Consider the following 22,500-nt stretch of genomic DNA (forward strand, 5'->3'; position numbering starts at 1 on the left):
CATTAGCTGAAGAAAACGCTTACCCAGCCATGATGATGAATCATGTCGTTGTCAAGAAAATGAAGCTCAAAAAAGCGTTATAAATTTCCGTTAAAACAATAAGCCACAGAACAAGAGATTCAGTTGATGTATCGAGGACTGACATAAATGGGCTTTTATAGTTGATTTTTATCGTAATTTACTGGCAAATTTTTAAGAGATGATTTTTTATTAACATGTCCCTACTTATAAAAGGGGATGAAATACAGAAATCGGCCTTTTCCATTAGCACTTGTCATAATATTCCCCTATGTTTCGTCCCTTACATCCCGTATCATATCACAACTTAGTCGTGATAGTGATAAACAACACCACTACTACTAGGAACTCATAAACAAGGTCATTAGAAATGCGAGGCCCCAAAACAAGGTCACGTGACAGCAACTCCGCGACACCATGGATATATACGCATAAATACTAACACAGGGGTGGGGGGTGGGGTTTAAGGTGTGGAGTGGTAACTTTGCATTCGAAAGTCCACGGGTTTTTTGCTGACTTAACTTTGCGTGAATAATGGCATCAGCAAGCTTGGGTCAAAATAAAAGCCAGGGTGGAGAGGAACTAGCCGCGTTATGCATCAGTTCGTGGCCTAGAATGCATGTTCCTTTTTTGAACAGCGTGGGATTCATGTCGAACAAATTGCAAGTAGAACAACGAAAGGAAGTACAGGAAAACACACGAATATGATTTTTGAACAGACACTGCATAATTCTTGTTTAGTTATTTCTCCATTCACCTGTGTATTAACAGTGATCGACAGTATTTTAAATGATGATGAAAACAGATAGACAGACATTCTGGCTGACAGACAGGCAGGCATGTAGACAGACAGGTAGACAAGCAGGCAGATAGACAGACACAAGCAGGAAGGCAGACGGACAGACAGACAGACAAACAGATAGGCTGACAGACAGACAGGGTTAATGCTTATTGCTTTAAATAAATAAATGTGCTGGACATCAAAAGTTACTATGGTAAAGTATTTGTGGGGAAAGGAGTTTAAAGGAGTTCTTTGTGTCAAAATGTCTTGGATTTCTACGGTCATATGGCATTATAGAATAGCATGGTAGTGAAAGGGATAGAAAGAGGGGGAGTAAAAGAAGTGGGATAGGGGTTGACAGACGGGGGAAGGGTTAAGGGCAAAGGGTGATTAGATCAAATGGAGGGTATTTATGCGTCTGCGGGAGAACAAGTTGTCAACTGAAAAAGGATGTCCGACAGGTCGGGGAAGAGAGGGCAAGTACGGAAAAGCGAGGGTACGGGCTTCAGTAAAGCGGGGGCAGGCTAGTAAGATATGTGGGACTGAAAGACTTACATTACATGAGGAGCACAGAGGTAAATTGGAGCGTGACATGAGGTATGAATGCGTGAGGCGGGTGTGATCTACTCGTAAACGGGCAAGAGCGTTTTCCCAGCGTCTTTTCTGGTGGTTTAGAGCCGACCAAGGAGAGATTGAAGGTTTTATGGTTTGCAGTCCATTAGTGGTCAGACCTGACCAGAAAGATTGCCAACGGTTATAGAGGAAAGTTTTGAATTGGTTAGTAGCCGGTGGCTGCAATGTATGCAAAGCGGGGTTGGTGGATTGTGCTAAGGCATCTGCTTGTTCATTGCCGGGGATCCCGACAGAGCTGGATATCCAGCAAAATTTGACTGCTTTATGTCGTGAAGACAGATAAAGCAACTGGTCTTGTATATTACGGACAATATGGTTGATAGGGTATATGGGTTGCATGAGTGATATTGAGTTGCGTGAGTCAGTAAAGATGGTGAAGGATGAGGAAGAAGTGGAAGACGTGCGATATAAAGCGAAGAGGATAGCATATAGTTCTGTTGTAAGGACGCTCGATTCAAGAGGAAGGGGAAAGTTGTACGTGTGAGGAGGAAAGACTACAACGAAATCAGTGCTCGAGGTAGATTTGGTACCGTCTGTATAGACATGGGTACTGGAGGAGTGATTAGATATATCTGCAAGAAAATGTGTGAGGAGGATAATAGGTGGGATGTTTGATTTGGGTGCATCAGGGAAAATAGAACAGTAATTACAGGAGGATGGTACTACCCAGGGAGGTAAAGATTGGCCAGAAATAGGAAGGGATCGGAGATGAGAAATAAACGAATGGGAAAGCAGAGCGTCCATACGGACTAGAAAAGAAGAGGAGGAGAAGGTATGAAGAAGGGATTGAGGGATGGTTAGCTTGGAGAGAGAAAATTGATGGAAACGAGCAATGCCTCTTCGAGACAAAATGGCACGACGCCGAGAAAGGGATGGTAGGCCTGATTCAGTATATAGGCTCTCAACTGGAGAGGATCAAAAGACGCTTAAGACTAAACGGAGACGGCAATGGTGGATTGTGTCAAGGTGTGTGAGAAGGGAGGCAGAGGCAGAAGAATATATACAACAGCCATAATCAAGGGTGAAGAAGATTAGGGTAATATTGAGATGGAGGAGCGTTTTGCGGTCTGAATCCCAGGATATATGTGAGGGAGTCTGTAAGAGTCGGAAGTGACGACGTACATTTTCTTTTACAGAAAGGCTATGATTTCACCAAGACAGCTTGGAATCAAAAATGACACCAAGGAACTTGCCTGAGGGGCGGAATTAGATGGGGGCATCATATAGAAAGAGGGGAAGTTGGGAGCCTATACGTGAACGAGAAAAAAAAAATGGATAAGGTTAGGTTAGGTTAGTAGAAAATCGAAAGCCGTGGTTGACAGCCCAAGAAGTTATTCCAGACTGGAGAAGCTCATGAAGAGTAAGTATGGAAGGACCAGAGGTAAAGATGGCTAAAGCATCTACATACTGTGATGACCGGATACCTGGTGGTAGAGATGAAACTAATCCGTTTACAGCAATGAGAAATAATGTGGTGCTGAGCCTTGTGGGATACCTTCGATTTAAGGGAAAGAAGAGGAAGTAGAAGACGCAAATCTGACACGAAAGGTGCGATCAGAAAGGAAGGACTTTATGAAAACACCCATGACAAGGTTATGATATTCGGGGTACCACATTAGCCGGATGTTAACCACCCTGTCTAGTAGTTTGCATAGGCAGCATCTGACTGTTACAGGACGGTAGTCTTGAGGAAGGGTAACAGTTTTTTTTTTTTTTTTTTTTTTTTAGAAAAGGTAGTATAAGGGCTTCACGCCAGTGGGGAGTAAAGTTTCCGGTCGTCATTGTTATTGAATATTGATAGAAGGAAGGGCAAGAAAATAGTTGGAAGGTGTTGTAACATACGGTAATGTATACCTTTAATGAATAATAGATTTCAGGAGAAGAACAAAGATATTATAAGATTCTGTAGACGACAGGGGGAGGGGGAGATGAGAGTGCACTCTTTGTCTGATTTTATGGAAGAGAAGTGAGGAGGAAGATGAGAGCCGCTGCCACCAGGTTCCGTAGCTATTGAAGAGGGTCAGAGATGAGGTTATTGTCAAAGCGCCAGTAAGGGGACTGGGAAGTGAGAGGAAGGAGAGTAGGGAAGTGATCACTATGATGAAGGTGGTCTAGACGAGGGAAAGGACACCAAAGATAAAGGTCAAGGCATGAAAAGGATTGGGTGTACATGTCAAAGTGAGAGGGACGGGTTAAATCTAGGAGGATAAGGTCAGCATTGGAGAGAAAGTGTTCTAAGGAGCGACTTCGGTAAGTGATAGTGGAGTCACCTCAAAGAATGCGGCGACAGTTAAAAGCTCCAACGATCAGGAAAGCTAGCTGAAGCTGAGAAAGTAAGGCTTCAAAGGTTATAGAGTCAACGGGAAGGGAAAGAGAGAAGTAAATCGAAACGAAAAATACGAAGAGTGTGCAAGGTGTAGTGATTTGTAAGGGAGGTATAACATATGGTGTTTTCTGATGGATAAGTATGGAGGAGATGGGTAGACAGCAAGGGGATAATACACAATGGTATTTGGGCATTGGCACTGGAGGGTATGTGAAGAAGGTTTGGGGTAGGGGGAATATGAGGAGGAGGAGGAAAGTAAGGGGCATGTGAGGAGGAAGAGGAAGGTAAGGGGGTATGAGGAGGAGGAGGATGGACGTCGGTAGTCACTTTAAATGAAGACGGAATGGGGGCAGAGGAACTGGAGGATGGTCGAGTGAGCATTCTCCCGGGTCATGCTTAGGGGGGTTTCTGATGTTCTCGAGGGTTTCTGGAGGGGAGTTGGGTGGGGGGGGGGGGGGGCGGGGACGAAGGATTTATTATGAGGATGTGAAGAGGAAATGGACATTTGAGGAGTAGATGTAGTTGTAGGTGTGGGAGTTGTGGAACGTTTAGCTTGCCTGGTGCAATAAGTAAGACGAGGAGGAGCAGACATAGGGGTAGTTGTGGATATTGGAGTATCTGGATTTAGAATGGAAAATGATTTGACCAGGAAATAGGAGTAGTAAAAGTGGAGAAGTGAGGTAATGATGGAAGAGGTAGATAGTTTAGGTAGAGGGAAGAGGAGTGGAACGATAGATAGTATTGGAGTAGGGAATGATAGAACCACGTCGGCGTGCTTCCTGCCTGGCCTCTCGTAGAATAAGGCCAAGTTTGAATCTGAGAACTGCTACCTCGGACTCAAACTTATAGCCAGGGCAGTTCATATATATATATATATATATATATATATATATATATATATATATATATATATATATATATATTATGGGAGAAACCGGAAATGACACATGTAATTGATTGTACAATGCAATTTGAATGTTTATGACCTGGTTCTGACATTGACGGAGGGGGGGAGGGGTCGATATGGTCTGACAAAGCAAGATTCTCCTTCCTTAAAGACCTCACGGGAAAAGTCATGTCTACGTAATGCAATCTTGGAAATATTGCTGTGGGACTGTACAGTAACACTGTACCACTTCTACATCATAGTCACTAGGGCAGGCAAGTAGGTCGTCTTCACAGTCTGACCAATTCTTGTCGTAGACAGGGTCATCAGGCAGGAGATGGAAACATTTCCAGTAAAAGTATTAAGGGAAGAGTGAGGCTGGGAAGGAATAGGTTTGCTAGTGAGGTCAATCAGGGTAAATAGTGCATGGGCTTTGGACTCAGATGTAACTGTGACAAGGAATGAACGATCGGGACGGCTGCGAAACTTGGCCTACTTGCTTTTGGAGGAATTTTTGGAAAAGTAGGATATTGTCAGAGTAAGGGGCTGTAGGAGGAATCACAAACACATCGATCCCACTCTGTTGGGCTAGAAAGAGTACCCAAAAAGGTTTGGAGAGGAGAGATGTAGTACTGTGGGTGGGTTGGGGGATGGCAATAAGGTTGAAGAATTGTAATAAGGGAGGAAATGGAGACGATTGTGCAGAGAATAAGGTGCAGGATATTGGGAATGAGGAAGGGGTGTGTTTTGAAGGTTGGGTAGATGATTTAGGATTGGTCAAGTTGACAGTGTGTCAAGGATAGGGGTGTATCATTTGTCGGAGCCTGTGATCAAGTAGGTCAGGGAGAAGGTTGGGGAAGATAGGGAAAAGGAAAGAAGGATAAGAAACATTAGTTGAGCTGAGGGCTGAGGCCCAAGGTAGGGGAGATCCCCAGCATTAGGCCTCAGTCCCCATCTCCTAAGCCCCCCACTAAAGCCAAATTCCTTTGAAAAAAGACACCGTTTTAGTCTTTCCAAAGAAGATTTTGATAAAACACAGAATACTGCATATATAGGACAAGAAAATGTTCTATGATATCACATCTTGTTTACTCAAGATTATTATACACTACATAGCTCATTCATGTACAAAAAACAGTTTCAATAAATAGATCTTCATACATTCATTAGAATTAATACAGTGATCCTCTTACCCTGGGATAACAAAATTAATTCACATATCCAATATCCTCTGTTAAAAAAATACAGTAAAACACCACTCAGTGGAAAACTTGCATAAATAATCATGCAAATAAATAAAAACAATATTCTCAAAAATAAGATGTAAGAAAAATAAATGACTGCTAAACTTACTGTATTAAAGTTGCAGAAAATGTTTATCTGCAAGGAACTTAATATATAGGGCTTGTGTTTATTAGCAGTCCTATATTCTAGATGATAAGAAAACAAGTGAAAAGAAGAGATGCTTTCTCTAGAAAGTACTTCTTCTTTTCTCCTGTGCAGAAACCATCTTTAACCCAGTGCCACAGGGAAAATGTGATGTTCTCGGTAATATTGTCTAATGAAATGTATCTGCACACTGATGGCTCTACAAGCACTCAGCCACCAAAGAGTCAATTAACAGTCTATGTGCCCTTTACCTGATCTTCCCCTTCCTTGAGTTTTCAGGATTTTTTTCCTAATGCAATTAATATCAATCATGTTATTATTATTGAGAATAAAATTATTTGTGTTATTAACAATTCTAACAGCATTATAACTTAATGTACAAAGGTAATAACCAAAAATCAAGGGAAAGGTGAGATACATGACACTAGTGATTGATTCGCTGGTGACAAAGCACTAGTGTAGCCATCTATGTGTAAATACAATTAATAAACTAAACTCACCGTAGGGAATGCAAACCCTGGAGGCAGTGGGTTAAAAGCATAACTACAAAAGAAAATAGATACACTATGTAGTTTATAGTAATTTCTGAATCTACATAATACAAAGGATATCACAATAAGAAACTGAAGGATTACTAAATCAATATCTAATATACAAAATAACTTCTTATCACTGATGCAACTCAAGATTTCTTTTCCATACGAGTGGTATGTTACTGTAAGTATGATATTTCCACAAAAATATCATGTATCACACATCCCGATAGCATAAAAAATGCTATCTCTCTTATCATGAAATTTTCCTTTTCTTACTCCAGATATTCTCATAAGTATATACAAATGAGAAAATGCACTCCTTTACACCATACAAACTTTATAAAAACAAGGAAAAAATAAAAGAAAAAATAAATCATAGATATAATAAGAGAAAAAAATATATATACTCTTTATTACATCAATAACAATGATGATGATGATAAGAGTATTAATATCAATAATAATGATAGCAATAATAATAATAATAATAACAACTGAATAGCAATAATAAAATCATAATAATTATTATAATAATAATAATAACAACAATTACATTACTATCAATGTTTCATGAATTAAAAAAAATAAAAAATAAATAAATAACAAAAATCTGGCTCCAATCAATCATTCTTTCAAACTTCCCACTTGGCACGACTTTTTGAACAATGCTGACAAGTTCAATAAAAAAAAATATAGAAAGTCAGCATAAAAGGACAATACTGTAATGCTGATTACAATCCAAAGTCAAACCATGAATATCTATACTGAATATCAGGTCATCTTGAAATTTTGATGAAATCTATACAAAGAATAAGCAATCTACAGGGGAAAGACTTACATATTTCCCCTTTTAATGAGAAAAAATATAAATATAACCTGACAAAACTGAACACATAAATGAAAGGAACTTAGGAATGAAAGAATGTTTGGGTTCAATGAGATCATGTCTGAGTATACACAGAGAGACTCACTTGATTCTGATAATGAAAGTAATTATGATTAATTAGTGCAAATGCTGAGAAAACCGTGAACTGAAAGACATTTCATACTATTAATGGAAGTAATGCTCTTCGTGTAATAGTCAAAATGTGGGATATCATTTAGAGAGACGAAAATCTATAACTGAAGTGATTTCAGGTAACACAGCTTCTGGGAAACTATGAAACATCCACTCAAAATAAAACTGAGTCTTGAACTGAATAAGTGGACGGAACTCGCGCCTACGTTTGGCATCATCTTCGGGGGCGGACCTGGTTGAACAGAGGACTGATTGTAGTCACAGCTGTCAGGAGGTGGGATCCCAAAGGAAGGGACTGAGTGTTCAGGCTGAGGCTGTACATCTGCTTTAACAAGGTCACCTCATTTCCACTGTAGCTGCTGCTGTGAATATGATTGGTAGGAATGGTTATATTTATCTTAACATTTCATATTTGCTTAAATCTTACCTAATTCATCGTCTAACTATACTTCATATATAATAAGACAATTTTTTCTATATTTCAAACATTTATTTCATAATTTTGAATGGATGAATATTTTCAGTGGCCAATTTTTATATGAAAATGAAATGTAAAAAAAAAAAATCCTGCCACCACTAATGAATTCCAGAAATCTTACCTCTTTTTTGAGCACTTTGATTGAGCATACAACTTAATGAGCGACATGAGCGAGTTCTGCAGCTTCTTCTCAAAGACTTTCAGGAGTGCCAGTATCTTCTCCTGGCTCTCCTCGTCATCGTATATCACAGCCTCAGTCTGGGGTTGAATCTCTTTCTCCTCTCCGTTGTTATTGTCACCTGCCTTACTTCTGCTGGGACTTCCAGTATGAACTTTTCTCTAGGGTTGGCACTGCAGGTTGCACCAGGCTCCCCCGAGTTGCCTTCTGCTCCCTGAGGGTGGGTCTTCTGCTTGGCCACAGTCTGGGTGATGATTTTCAGTGCAGAGATGGAGTCCATCAGTAGTTGCAGGATTGAAAAGTGGAGTTTCATGGTGATTGGGGTGTTTGCTGTCCCTGAGGAAAAGTTGTGAAAGAGAGAGACGAAATTAATAAGAAATGAATAGGCTGATCCACTGATGGCAGAACTATTGACCATCTGATTTATACTCACTAGAAGTTCCTTTGGATCTTTGGATACCTTTTACATTGTAGTACTCATTGTTATTTTCTCTGACTCACCTAACACGAGTGTAAAACTAAATCCACATTTTTACTTAGAAAACTGTATTCTATAAATGTTTACGGAATACACCTCAAAAACAGACTAAAAAAGCAATTTTGAACCTCGATGTATAGAAATGTGAAGGAAAAAATCAGTAGAATGTCTTCCAGCACTAGTCACTCTAATATCACACAAACACACAGTAACACATGCAACACTCACTCCTTCACTCACTCACTTACCTGACATCTGATCTTCTATGAGCACTGCTTGATCCAGTTGTACTTTGAGAATATCAATTGGGTTCTCCAGCTGCATGAAGAGAGAAGCTGCCTTGCTGTAGTTGAGCTCTGCCAGATGCCTCATGGTTTTCTTATCTCCCTGGCTATGCCTGAATTTAAAAAATAGTGGCAGAAAAATAAATGAAGGCAAAATTAACATTGCTTATCAGTTTTCATACTGCAAGAATATTTCAGAAATATTTAGATGAGGAACTACTTTCCTTAAAATATTAACAAACAAAAAGTCATCAGGATATATAGATCAATGTATTTCTTGCATAATCCATTTTTTCATACATTACGGGTGAGAAAGGGAACTCCATTCATTTTATGAAATACCCCAAAGTGCAAGAATGACTCACCTCACTGCATTGTGATAGATGCCAGCAAGCCGCATGTAAATAACTGCAGCACGGTACTGGTACAGAGGTTGTCGGGCTCCTGCTGTTTTCACATCACAGTGCTTGAGAGCTTTGGTGAGAAGGTCCATAACTTCACGACTGTGTTCTTCACCAGGCTGCAGAGAAAAAGAACTTTGATATATTATAATGTTTAAAAAAAAAAAGTAGAAGAAAATGAAACCATGGCATTATTGTGATTTACACTTTATTTTATACATAGTTAGAACAGAATAATCAAAGACTTTACATGACAAAAACTGATGCAGAAGCACTAGGAGTGATTTTGTGCGACGCTGAGCAAATCATTCCGGATGTTACCAACCTTTGATTCCAACGGAGGATGGTCTTGTAACAAGGATGCTATGGTATATAAAGTTGTGCTAAATTCCCACACTACAAGATCCCAAATGTCTGGACACTTTTTTCGAGACTTTAAGACTTCTAATGCTTTCTGGTATTCTTTTATTGCCTGAAAAGAGGAAAAAAATTCACTGGTAGATGAACAGTCACAACAGCAACATGAACATAGAAACAACAAAGCTGTTAAATAATTTCTTAAATCTTTGAAAAACGTTGTTAATGTATAAAAATCTTCTCTTCTATAACTTCCTTTCTAGATCAATTATTAAAAACTGGCTAAGGGCCAGTATGATGTAGGTTTGCTGGTGGGCATTGGCAGTTTCCCCCCTTTGTGCCTGGCTTGTTCAGTAGTTGAAGCACAACATTAGGCAACTAAAAGCTTATAGCTGTATTTTATAAACAAAAGTTTGACAAAACTGAAGGTTTTCCTTCACTTTAGGAGCCTGTATCTAATAGTGACACCAAACAAATGATTTCGCTGTTACTGGAGGAAGACAAGCTCCCTCTGATGAATAAAGAAATTATATGAAAAAGTAGATTACAGAGGTGATAGAGAGAAAGGCAAAATATTACAGATTCAAATGTTTATCAAAATTCACTAACAAAATAGTCAAAGTATGCCTTTTGCTAAGTCATTATAGAATACTTTTCACCTTTTTTATTAATCTATGGATATCAAATTCCACAGTATATAGCTTCTATGTACATCAGATAGCTTGACATACTGTGTATTTATCTTTTGCAGGTCAAATTCTTCAACATAAATATTGTTTTAAATATCAAATCTTACCTGATCATAATAGTTTCTTTCCTGTTTGGAGAACTCCCTAACACCTTCTTTGGGGACGCAATAGAATGCACAGAGTCGGAGTAGACGGCCTGTGTTGGAATGCAGGAGGGCTATGTTGGTTACATCACCCACACGTGTAAAATTTGTGATTCCGCGGTTCAGGACTTCAGCACTTCTCTGCCAGAGTTCTTCCGCAGCTTGGAACCCAATGTCATTTTCCTCACAGAGTTCTGTGGGTGATGGAGAAAGAATGAGAATTTAAAGTAATCCTGTCATTTGCATCCAGATGTTTACACCAGTCTATGGGGTCTTTCACAGAACTTCTTTCCATACTGTAATCTATGAATATTTGTATCCTGTGTGAGTTCTTTACTAATATTACATGATATATATAAATACAAAATCAGTTGTAGAAGCACCCAGAAGATGTATTCACCAATCCCAAAAAGGAAGAATCTCCTGTAAAACTCTCTATATTTTTCTCAAACCAAGACCCATACAAACAACCAGCATTCCTTACTTGATGCCTGATTCATGTACATGACTCCCAGTTCGTTGCAGATGTTCCCCAGGCGACGCGAGAGGTGAACAGCTGTTTGAGGATCGGCAGATGAGAGGGCTTTCTCAAAGCACATTGAACTCAGTCTTAGGGCCTCCTCAACATCACAGGCTAGTTTGATGGTCCAGTTGCACTCTGGATTGCAAAGGTTTTATTAGCAGAACAAAGGAAAAGAAAAAAGAATGATAAGAATGTATATTTACTCTAAAATAATTCATACTGAGTGTTATTAGCTATAATTGTATTCTAGGCTCTGTCTAGCTACTTGGATAAAAGTAACAGTAACACAACCACTACCTTTTTTTATTCCAAGAACTAACCATCTGGTAAAAAAATAGTATTTCTATAATGTATTTCACAATAAAATCTAAATATAATGTATAAAACACAGGCAAATGTATCACTAACAATGTATAGGTGAGTGGATTACACATACTCTTAATGTTTTCTTGAACTTTAACGTTGTGATTTCTGGCATAAAACAAAAGGTTTGTCTGGTACTGTACATTTTGAGGATCTATTTCAAATGAAGATGTTCATCACTATCATATTTTAGAAATAGCCATAGAAATATAGTTACCAAATACTTTTACAGACACTGAGAGGGAGATGTGTGTGAAGCTTTGCAAAATACTGATATAGAGGATATCAAAAATTCCAGACAAGTACAATAATATCACACTGCTCTTAACTGTTGCCTAATGAATGTCATTACATGCAGGACACTAAAAATCAGCTTGTGGACTCTCTAAAACAGAAATGCAGATACAAAATTCAAAGATGCATAACACAAACCACATCAATGATTATACAACTAACACTGCTCACCTTGGGCTGGCAAAATATTGGAAAGGAGTGAAAGCATGTCCTGGTGTGCTGAAATGACATTGTTATAGTCTTCAATATGACTGGCCACTTCATCCCATGCCTTTGAGAGCATGTAGTATGTGTCACCAGCTAATGTCAGTGCCTGGCATGGGACGGGGACATCACATTCCTTGACACCAAGCTTACGAGCCATGCCATCCCAAGCATGAAGGGAGAACTTCACATACCTTAAGGCAAGGCCATACCTGAAAGGGACATCTGAATGAGAAATCTCCAGTATAACTAGTTGTATTTGAGTATATGAAAACAATTTACCAATTCCAGTACTATTACTTCTTGACACAGCTGTGACAAAATAATGTGACATAAGAATGTCAATTATATGTAATATTATAATTCTCTTACCTTTGGCTGTTGAAGCAACTCCTTGCCATAACAAGGTACACCAATGATGCTTTTCTCAGGACTAGCACATGCAACTTGTCCCACCAACTCGCCACAGCATACTGCTGACTAAATAAGGACACTGTCAGCCTATGGTCAGTTGTCTTATCTTTGGCTACCACTAGGGCTGTCTTTTCATCCTGCTTCTCAGCATTAAGGGGAGAATATGGCATGGGAATTGGCTCAAAGGGCCTTGCCATCTTTGGTTCTTCTTCCTGGTGACTCCTTGAACACATGGGCTCTGGTCCTCTTGAGGAGCTGTGATGCTCTCTTTCACTTGTACTTGAGATGTGGAGGCACTGTAGGGCTTCTATCACATGGTTAAGAGCACAATGGCATCGCTCCTCAAGTGTACCCAACAGGGGAGGGGCTCTGAAACAGAACATTTCTAAGTATTTGTGTGCAGAAATAATTATATACTCGAATAAATATAACATGATTTTCAAGTAATCTCTCTATAAATCTATCTACATGTCTATATATTATCTACAAATGTATGTATACTTTTATTCTCTTCCATATGCTATTTAACTGTTACAATAAACTATATAGATATGCACAGTACCCAGAACATAACATACTTATAATGCTGCGACTGTGTTTTATTAGCATGGGGGAGGCAGAGTGACGAAATCTTAATTGAAGAACTACGGTTCGAAAGGGTGACAGAGTGGTCTTCTGCATTGCATTCATCATCACTTTGATCCTCGTTGTCGCTACTGACAGTAGAGGACCACTCACTGTCTTCATCACTACAATCCGACAAAACTGGGGAGTCTGGGTCAATGTCTTGGGGTACATAGAGGTCTGAGAGCATGTAATGTGCCGAGGAGACGATCTGGAAAGTAATTTATGCACATTTTTTTTTTCAAATGCTATTAATACCAATAGTGTTCTTATTATTACTGAGTTTATGATTATTATTATGTTATTAAAATAATACTAATCATAAAAAGAAATTAAGGAAAAGGGTAAACAGGTGAGATAGGTAAGACTAATAACTGACACCTTGTGAAGCCATCTCTGTGTAAACAAAATCAATAAACTAAAATAACAGTTGACATGGCATGTACTTTTTCCATACAGGTTAACCCCTACAATCTGGATGACGTGACCATCACATGAAAAAAATGAGCTTGAGGGCCATGTGACGTGAACATGTAGTCATGGTACATTCTGGGCGCAGGTTGGGGTATTGCAGACTTGCTGTCATGAGAATTTTGCCTGAAAGCCAGAGTGACAGGAAAGTCTTACCACGAGTGAACAAACTTCTTGGAGGAAGATTAGACTCATTTGGCATTTAGAAAGGGATTTTTGCAGAGATAAACAAGTGTGGAATGTAGGCATCCAGAGTCATGACCGGAAAAGTGCTGGCTCAAGGGTGAATGCCATTTCCATGCTCAGTATCCTATTCCTGGCCGCTGTGACAAGTGGCGCTTGTTGTATTATGGAAAATTGAATATTGAAAAAAAATATCAAAAATGTTATGATTCTTTCACTGAGTTATGGACTACCTAGAGAGGTGATATAGAAGGAAAACAGTCTATTGGACAGAGCAAATCAAATGACAAATATAGACATTGGAAAATAGCAAACAAGCTAAAAACACTTATGCATAAAAAGAAAAAATATTGCAAAGAGAGAAAGTTACCATACATGAGTATTTGCATGTACCCACCCTACAAGCAATACACACCCATCAGTGCAGCTGCTCACATAAGCTTAATGCCCATACTTTGGGACTTGTGACAGCCATGAAATACAATTACCTAAAACCTACAACTAAAATGCTATATTACGAAAATAATTATAAAAACACAAATTCTATAAGCATAATTCACTAATCTAACCATCAGTAATTTATATTTGCATAGTTCCACTCACTTTTGGATACTCATTCTTGTTTAGCAGGCTCAGTGAGTTCCGCAACAAGGCCCTTATTGTTGCAATCTTATTGTGGGCATCCTCTGAGGTGCGCATGTTCTTGGCAACCCTATAGAAGAGCATGGCCACAGGTACGGTGAAGGGGTTGCTTGCATCCTCGTTCTGCGTCTCTTCCTCTAACCCATCCACATTGATGCAGCCCTCTATGCACAGTGAGGTTAGGTCGTACAGCTTGACTATATCATCATCCTTTCCTGTAGTGATACATTAAGACAATGTAATAATAGTATAATGTAAATTTGATTATATGATAAAAATAAGTCCCTTTACTTTTTCAAAATTTCACTTTTCTAACCCACCTTTGAAAAGCCAATATGTATGCCCCTCCTTAGTTGCTTTGCTGTTGAGGAAGGACAAGATGTTCTGGGCAACATCTCGCACCAGTGTTGGTGAGAACTGTGAGTCGCTCATGTGTGGGAGGTCTTCTGTCTTGATGAGCTCATACTTCTGAACAATCCCATCCAGGTGGTAGCACATAACGACTTCTGGTACGTTGCACATGAGGTTGTCTAGCCAATAGTCTATGCCTAAAAGAGGATGTTGTTTGTAACAGAATTATGTCACAGATCCATGTCACAAAGGTGTAGTAATTGTAATGAACTTGTCAGTGCAGAAAGCTCTATTCTCAGACAATGCCCAGCCTCTAAGTTTACTGTTGTGTACATTATCAATGCAAATATAAATATGTTGTGAAGAGTAGAGATCTCATAAAAATACTTTTAAGATGTATGACAATATGTATAAAAGCTCTTTTTCAAGAGACATACTTTCTAAAGCTTTCAAAGAATCTCACTGCATAAGCTTAAAAAGAAAAAAAAAAAAAAAAAAAAAAAAAAAGGTGAGGCAAAAGGAGAACAGGAACATGAAGAAAAGAAGAAAAAAAAAATATCACTAAATGAGTAAGAAGATCTTCACAGTGCAGGTAATGTAGTGTACCAGTTTCAAATACATCTTACTCATATATAACTGAAACCTGTCAAATGCGTCTCTTGCAATGTGAAGATATACATTCCCATTCATACCTTTCCTACAAAAACAATCTATCTCTTACCTGTCAATATGTTGATTGGCTTGTTCATATCCCTCAGCCTCAATGAAACACAAGGATGAGTTCCTCCTCCAAAGATGGGCAAATCAGTCCCTATGAGCATGTGCAGGTCTTCAAAGTTCCACACCACATTCCTCGTAAAAGTCTGGCCTGAAGCTTGTGGCAGCTGGTCCTCTATGGTGGGCTCAGGCATAACCTCATTCCGCAGCACTGAGGGCTGTGTGTTGAGATTGGAGACTGTTATGAGGTGGTGTGTGATTACACAGTGATATTGATAAGTTATAATTCTCATTGTGAAATTTGTTGTGATGATATGAAGGAGTATCATATCCATAGCAAAACATACAGTAGTTTTCACTAGGTTATTTACATCATATATAAATGCATCTCTTAACAAGGCCAATAAAATGAATGGCTGTTCTTTCCATATCCAAACTTCCTGTTTACAACTATAAAAAAAAAATATTCACATATCTCACTAAACACAATTTATGCATGGAATATATACTTAAAATCACAGACATATTACATATTCATTTATAATTCTTATAAGTGGGTATGCATATCCAAAAATTACCCGAAAATGTGTTTCTTAGGTGTTTATCAAATTTAACTTTCATCTGTAACATAATGCATTACCATCTAATGATTGTAATGCAATGATATCAATATCAAGTTTTATGTTATAGAGGAAAGTTAAAAACTAACAAAACATTGAATAAACACATTTTTGGGCTACTAGTCTGAGAAAACTTTAAGATGTATATGCTTTTACATAATGTAATTTCTACTTTTTGTAATCTTCCACAAAAACCAGCCAACTCCTCACAAATAAAATAAATTTCCAGAATATGAAACAAAATAAGGATCATGCAGTCATCACCAAAATTATTTTTTTCCATTTGTGATCAATATATACAGGTGGTAAACGTGAATTTGCATAAAGGCAATGATAAGAGATAAACAAAATAAGTCTAAGACATACCTGATTATTGTTATCTTTAATCAGTCTTTTTAACTTATAGTAAAAATGTCTATACCAAGGAAGGAAAGTTTGAAGAAGTGAATAAAAAAAAAGTTAAGAAAGGAGAGAGAGAGAGAGAGAGAGAGAGAGAGAGAGAGAGAGAGAGAGAGAGAGAGAGAGAGAGAGAGAGAGAGAGAGAGAGAGAGAGAGAGAGAGAGAGAGAGAGAGAGAGAGAGAGAGAGAGAGAGAGAGAGAGAGAGAGAGAGAGAGAGAGAGAGAGAGAAGAGAGAGAGAGAGAGAGAGAGAGAGAGAGAGAGAGAGAGAGAGAGAGAGAGAGAGAGAGAGAGAGAGAGAGAGAGAGAGAGAGAGAGAGAGAGAGAGAGAGAGAGAGAGAGAGAGACAGAGAGAGAGAGAGAGACAGAGAGAGAGAGAGAGAGAGAGAGAGAGAGAGAGAGAGAGAGAGAGAGAGAGAGAGAGAGAGAGAGAGAGAGAGAGAGAGAGAGACAGACAGACAGACAGACAGACAGAGAGAGAGAGAGAGAGAGAGAGAGAGAGAGAGAGAGAGAGAGAGAGAGAGAGAGAGAGAGAGAGAGAGAGAGAGAGAGAGAGAGAGAGAGAGAGAGAGAGAGAGAGAGAGAGAGAGAGAGAGAGAGAGAGAGAGAGAGAGAGAGAGAGAGAGAGAGAGAGAGAGAGAGAGAGAGAGAGAGAGAGAGAGAGAGAGAGAGAGAGAGAGAGAGAGAGAGAGAGAGAGAGAGAGAGAGAGAGAGAGAGAGAGAGAGAGAGAGAGAGAGAGAGAGAGAGAGAGAGAGAGAGAGAGAGAGAGAGAGAGAGAGAGAGAGAGAGAGAGAGAGAGAGAGAGAGAGAGAGAGAGAGAGAGAGAGAGAGAGAGAGAGAGAGAGAGAGAGAGAGAGAGAGAGAGAGAGAGAGAGAGAGAGAGAGAGAGAGAGAGAGAGAGAGAGAGAGAGAGAGAGAGAGAGAGAGAGAGAGAGAGAGAGAGAGAGAGAGAGAGAGAGAGAGAGAGAGAGAGAGAGAGAGAGAGAGAGAGAAGAGAGAGAGAGAGAGAGAGAGAGAGAGAGAGAGAGAGAGAAGAGAGAGAAGAGAGAGAGAAGAGAGAGAGAGAGAGAGAGAGAGAGAGAGAGAGAGAGAGAGAGAGAGAGAGAGAGAGAGCATGTTTTCTTTAGTGTTATATTCATTAAAAAATATATTGTCAGCAATGCAAAAGATGAAACTGGGCTATAAAACTTTACTTTCAAAGAAATGATGTTCACACTTTGGTACTAAATATTTACATGTGATTATTTTGCAGTAAAGAGCCTATCACTATTTCTGCTAAGTGTATCTAGTGGTTAAAAGAGTATAGCAAAACTCCTTACAAACTCTCCTATAACATTCACAACAGCAATAAAAAATAAGACAAAAAAATGTAATATTGTATATGGTTTTAATGACTTTTGTGGGTCTTTTCTTACTGTCTCTGACAGCACGATCTACCATCTCTTAAACCATTACTATATTTGAAGGACATGGAAGGAGTTTTCTATACTTAACCCTCAGCACAGTAATCAACTGAGGTATAGCAGGTGTAAGAAACACTGGTGTCTTACATTCTCAAGGTTAGTGATCCAATGCCAATACATTTGCACATCCATACATGCACCAAGAAAATGTGTAATTATGTCATTTCACATAAAAGTCATTCAAAAGACATTAAAGACTGATTTGAATACAACAAATTTGCCAAAATACATTTCATGTTTCATACTACAGACATAACAGTATCTTACATTTCAACAATCCCTTTTCAAGTGTGTGTGAGTGCACTATTTTTTATCTTATTCTTCTTTGCTTTTCTTGGAAGGGAATGCTGATGGGAGAAAGGAAAAAAATAGGAAAAGAAGAGGTAGGAAGGAGAAAAGACAGGAAAAAGGGAAGGAAGAAACACAGAAAGAAAATAGTAAATATATGGTTGCAAGGACATTAATTACATCACCCACTGTGTTACTACATATTAAGCACACTGGAAAAGAATGTACTTATATTACTAATACTTTTCTATAAGAGAAAGGTATGTTTCATACTACAAGAATGACATAATATATTTCAACAATCCCTTTTCAAGCATGTATGTATTGTATTTTGACCTTATTCTTCCTAACTTTTCTTGAGAAATATGACAAAGAAGGGAAGAGGTAGCAAGGAGGAAAGGCAGGAAGAAGAGAAGGAAGAACCACAAAAAAATGTGGCTGCAAGGACATTAATCACATCACCCACTGTGACACACATTAAGCATACCAATAAAAGGATGTACTTACAGTGCTAAAACATTTTTCCATAAATAATATATTCCAACAGTGTTAATGGTAAAATTTCTTTCCTAGACATCATAATCACAAATCTTCATTTTCTTGGTGCATTTTTCCCATCTTTCTTTTCTAAATGAAAGATGATGATAGTGGCAGTAGCAAGGAAAGTCCATGTCCTTTAATTAGTCATGAGAAGGACATGCTTGTAAAAACAGACATACAAATTGAAGCATATGTAATGGCTCTTACTCCCAAAAGAAACTTCCTGTGAGTTGCAGGAAAAAGTTGAACTCCAAACGGAAAAATGAAAGTGAAACGAAAGTGGGACAATTTGAATAAGTTAATTGCAGTCTAATTGTTAAAAAAGAAATTTGCAGATGCTTCTACATGTGCATATCTATGTGTCTATTAAACTGATATAAAACATTTTTGCCTTACAAGTACATCACTCTGTCTACGTTGTTCCTGAGTAAAAGGAAAACAAAATGTTAAAATAACAAAATCCCTATATAGCATACTTTAGATGAGAAACCCAAATTCCTTTAAGAGACATTTCAAAAAACAGTTTCTGAAATTTTCAGGATAACTAATAAGTACAGCCCTTCCTTTAAAACCTGCCTCAACCCATTACTGCTGGACCACGTGTATAGCCATCATAACAAACCGCATGATCTGCCAGGTATTGCTATATGAGTGGCGGCGCACTAGAGCGCGCCGAGTAGGAAGTTCTGCTACGTGTAGTGAACTCCCACTCCCAATGGCAGGATGGTTGCCAGAAATCACCGGAGTCTATGACACCGAGAGATTTCTAATACCGTCACTAACGGATTAAAGCACATTTCATAAAGCAAAAAATCTAGATATATTCTTTTAGTATTAAAAGCCATTGTCAGGAGAGAGAATACTTATCAATCATGTAATCAAAACATAGAAATAAAAATTACCATCCAACATTGTGCCAGTCTTCATATATGTTTCAAGTTCAAAATTTCAAGTAATATTTCTGTAAGAATACAGTTGCAATGCATCATATTCCAAGTCACAGCAAGAAAAATGTTCAACAAAGGCTGTACCTGTTTATATGGCACCTGAATTTCTGGTAACAACCTTCAAATACACATAGTATGTTTCTGACTAAGGTTTTCCTGTCCTGATAGTAATTAGTAACATCTTTATCCTTAATTGCAATTCTTAATTTTTTTTATTGATTTACTTATTTATTTATTGCCTGAAACAGAGACTTTAAAAACAGGAGAAAAAAACAACACTCCAACTTACACGTCGTACAGAAACTGGACTCTCTGTCTCTGACTGGCTAGGGGGGCTTGCAGGACGGTTCTCTTCTTCGTTGATGCTGTGGTACAAAAACTTTGATAGGAGGCTCCGACTCTGCACAACGTTGCGACTCTTGTTGGGCCTCACCAATACATTTTCCTAGAACATAAAATATAAGTTTAATTGATTTATGGATGCTTAATCCAGGGGTTCAAAATCTTTTATTTGTTCAGATTCTAGCTGGATTAACCATCATCACCAGTTTTAGTGGGTGCCTTGATAACTTTAAAATATGTCAGTAGCTTAACTTTGTTTTACATACAAAATAGCTGTTGTTCTATTCCTGGACATTTTTTATTTATTTATTCATTCATTTTTCTAAGAAGCTAAGTCTCACTTGTATTTGGGGTATTACTATACATCCACATCATATATATAAAAGCAAGAAATATCTAACTCTTACCTTGTGTGCAAGGGATTGAAGCACATGCTCAAAAAAGAATTTTCGCAGCCACTGCCACTCCTTCTCTGACTGCCTAAGCAGGTACTTATAAATGTCAAACTCATCGATAAGGAGTGTCTTGCCCACACGGTGAATCATCATGCTCACATGAGCCTTGGGATTGTAGGGGATCTTCAATAATTTCTTTATATTCTCAGCATCTGATATGACATCTACTTCCCCTATGCAGTCTAGGAATTGGTGAGCCATCAAGAAGCTGAAGAAAGTAACAGTCATATTAGCATTACTCTATTAGACAATTTGTGGAAACTGAGTGCCTGCAAACAAGGATATACATTTTCTGTGAAACATCTATGATGCAAAATTAATTAACCATTTGTTATTCCCAATGGAATAATAGAAAAGAAGGGGTATAATGAAAATAACAAATTAATTTCAGATTAGAAACAATAATTAGAATATCAAAGGGAGTTCGCAACTTCAAATTTTCTGCAATTCCTACCTTGAAAAATCAGCATGTTTGTGGGTAGGATTTGGCAATCTAATTGAAGAATGGTCCTGTAACCAGTTTGAGGGAGGCATCTTAAGATCTGTGTTAGACTGCAGTTCGTGGAACTGAACAGGAAATTCAACCTAGAATAAAAGAAACAAAATTAACAAGAAGAGCTACAACAACTGAGATATTTCTAAAATACAACTGCAGGCCTCAAACAACATTTGGTTCACTTTACATCTTTACATACACCACCTTTTCTTTCAAACTCATCTTTTGCAAAATTTTCTCCCATACATTTTTAATCTATCCTCCTACAACTCATTCACACTGATCATGTTTCACTGTATTTCAAGTGATACAGACCTTAAAAATACTGACACCATCACACAGCAAATTTCTTATAAGACAATACAAAATTCATATTTTGATGAAGCAATCCATATGTTCTTGGTAATTTTGCACTTACTCCTGCATATAATAAACTGGTTCTCCTCTCTCCTTCTCTAAATTGTAGTTTGAACCAAAAATTTACTAGTCAAAATATAAGAAACATAATTATTCTTACAAGACACATATTACTAAGGCATAAAAATAGAATGAATAATCAATAATAATGGTCACTTACTTCTGAGCTTTTAACAACAGCAACAGACCGTATGTGTCCATCTTGGTTTTCATTCAGGTTTCCGTTGATCTTGGAGTCAAATGAGCCTGGCTGACTATATGCCCTTCCCCTTTCACTGTCCTCTAGATAGCTTCCATGGCTCAGCCCTAAGGGTGGTTTTCTGATAGGACTAAGGGCCTGAGTGGGCCTTGTGACAGACTTTGAAGGAGAGATGACAAGGGAATTCAGCATGGTTGGTGTCAGGTTTGTATGAGAAGCTGGGTTGTCAATACTTTGTGTGTCTGCCTCCCCATCTTCCTTTGTATCCATTTCTGAAGTGAGAAAAAGAAAGAAATAAGTAATTTTATCATGGGATTTCTAATATATATGTACATATTTAAATACATATTTACATAAAAAAGGGAAATGAATATCAAATCATATATGTTTTACCAATATATCTGAAATAAATATTTCTCATTAAAATCATTGGAATACAAGTAAAGGACTTAAACCAAGATCTTATTTTATTACCTTCTTATCTCTGTGATATTCTATAAATTTGTCACAGTGAATATATGGAAACTAGATACACATTAACTCTTTGAAAATGGAATAACAAAAATGTAACTAGTCCTGTAAATCCTTGCAGGATAATACAGAAACTGTATACAATGAGCTGAAATCTTCCTGGACCATCAACACCATCAAGTCAGTGCTCTACTCAAGACTGGGTGTCACCAAACATCTAATGCCCAACAATAATTGGGCATCAGGAAGGATCAGCTTGCCGCAAGGATTCATTACAGGTGTTATAATGCCCAGGTGGTTGATAGCAGAGAACATATAACAACATAATTCTAAGATAATTCTTCGCATGACTAATGATAAGGACAGATAATTCAGATTTTAAAAAACATTAAAAATTAAACACTTTATCTCATTACCTACAATTTAGATCAAAATATCAAGAATTCCCTTGAAAAAGTCCTTGTTATTAACTGCAACATCTA

General features: G+C 38.0%; 1 protein-coding gene across 3 annotated transcripts in view; it reads right to left on the reverse strand.

Annotated features, from left to right (window-relative positions):
- Positions 1–7,058: 7,058 nt before the first annotated feature.
- Positions 7,059–22,500, reverse strand: part of LOC125031153 (erythroid differentiation-related factor 1-like) — a 15,797-nt gene continuing 355 nt past the window's right edge. Inside the window, exons 2-19 of one of the 3 annotated variants that reach the window (XM_047621701.1) lie at positions 21,509–21,819; positions 20,890–21,020; positions 20,388–20,643; positions 19,928–20,083; positions 19,088–19,114; positions 15,386–15,599; positions 14,634–14,861; positions 14,275–14,528; positions 12,972–13,228; positions 12,352–12,762; positions 11,947–12,191; positions 11,080–11,253; positions 10,560–10,789; positions 9,732–9,878; positions 9,371–9,525; positions 8,970–9,118; positions 8,187–8,579; positions 7,059–7,946 (exon numbers count right to left, since the gene is read on the reverse strand). In XM_047621701.1, the coding sequence (XP_047477657.1) occupies positions 8,311–8,579; positions 8,970–9,118; positions 9,371–9,525; positions 9,732–9,878; positions 10,560–10,789; positions 11,080–11,253; positions 11,947–12,191; positions 12,352–12,762; positions 12,972–13,228; positions 14,275–14,528; positions 14,634–14,861; positions 15,386–15,599; positions 19,088–19,114; positions 19,928–20,083; positions 20,388–20,643; positions 20,890–21,020; positions 21,509–21,817 (3,612 nt within the window). In that variant the 5' untranslated portion in view covers positions 21,818–21,819 and the 3' untranslated portion in view covers positions 7,059–7,946; positions 8,187–8,310. Of the gene's footprint in view, positions 7,950–8,186; positions 8,580–8,969; positions 9,119–9,370; positions 9,526–9,731; positions 9,879–10,559; positions 10,790–11,079; positions 11,254–11,946; positions 12,192–12,351; positions 12,763–12,971; positions 13,229–14,274; positions 14,529–14,633; positions 14,862–15,385; positions 15,600–19,087; positions 19,115–19,927; positions 20,084–20,387; positions 20,644–20,889; positions 21,021–21,508; positions 21,820–22,500 lie in introns of all 3 variants that reach the window. The other 2 variants (XM_047621700.1, XM_047621702.1) reach the window with 2 other exon arrangements.

Source organism: Penaeus chinensis, chromosome 12 (assembly GCF_019202785.1).
Source record: "Penaeus chinensis breed Huanghai No. 1 chromosome 12, ASM1920278v2, whole genome shotgun sequence".
In the NCBI taxonomy this organism is placed as follows: Eukaryota; Metazoa; Arthropoda; class Malacostraca; order Decapoda; family Penaeidae; genus Penaeus; species Penaeus chinensis.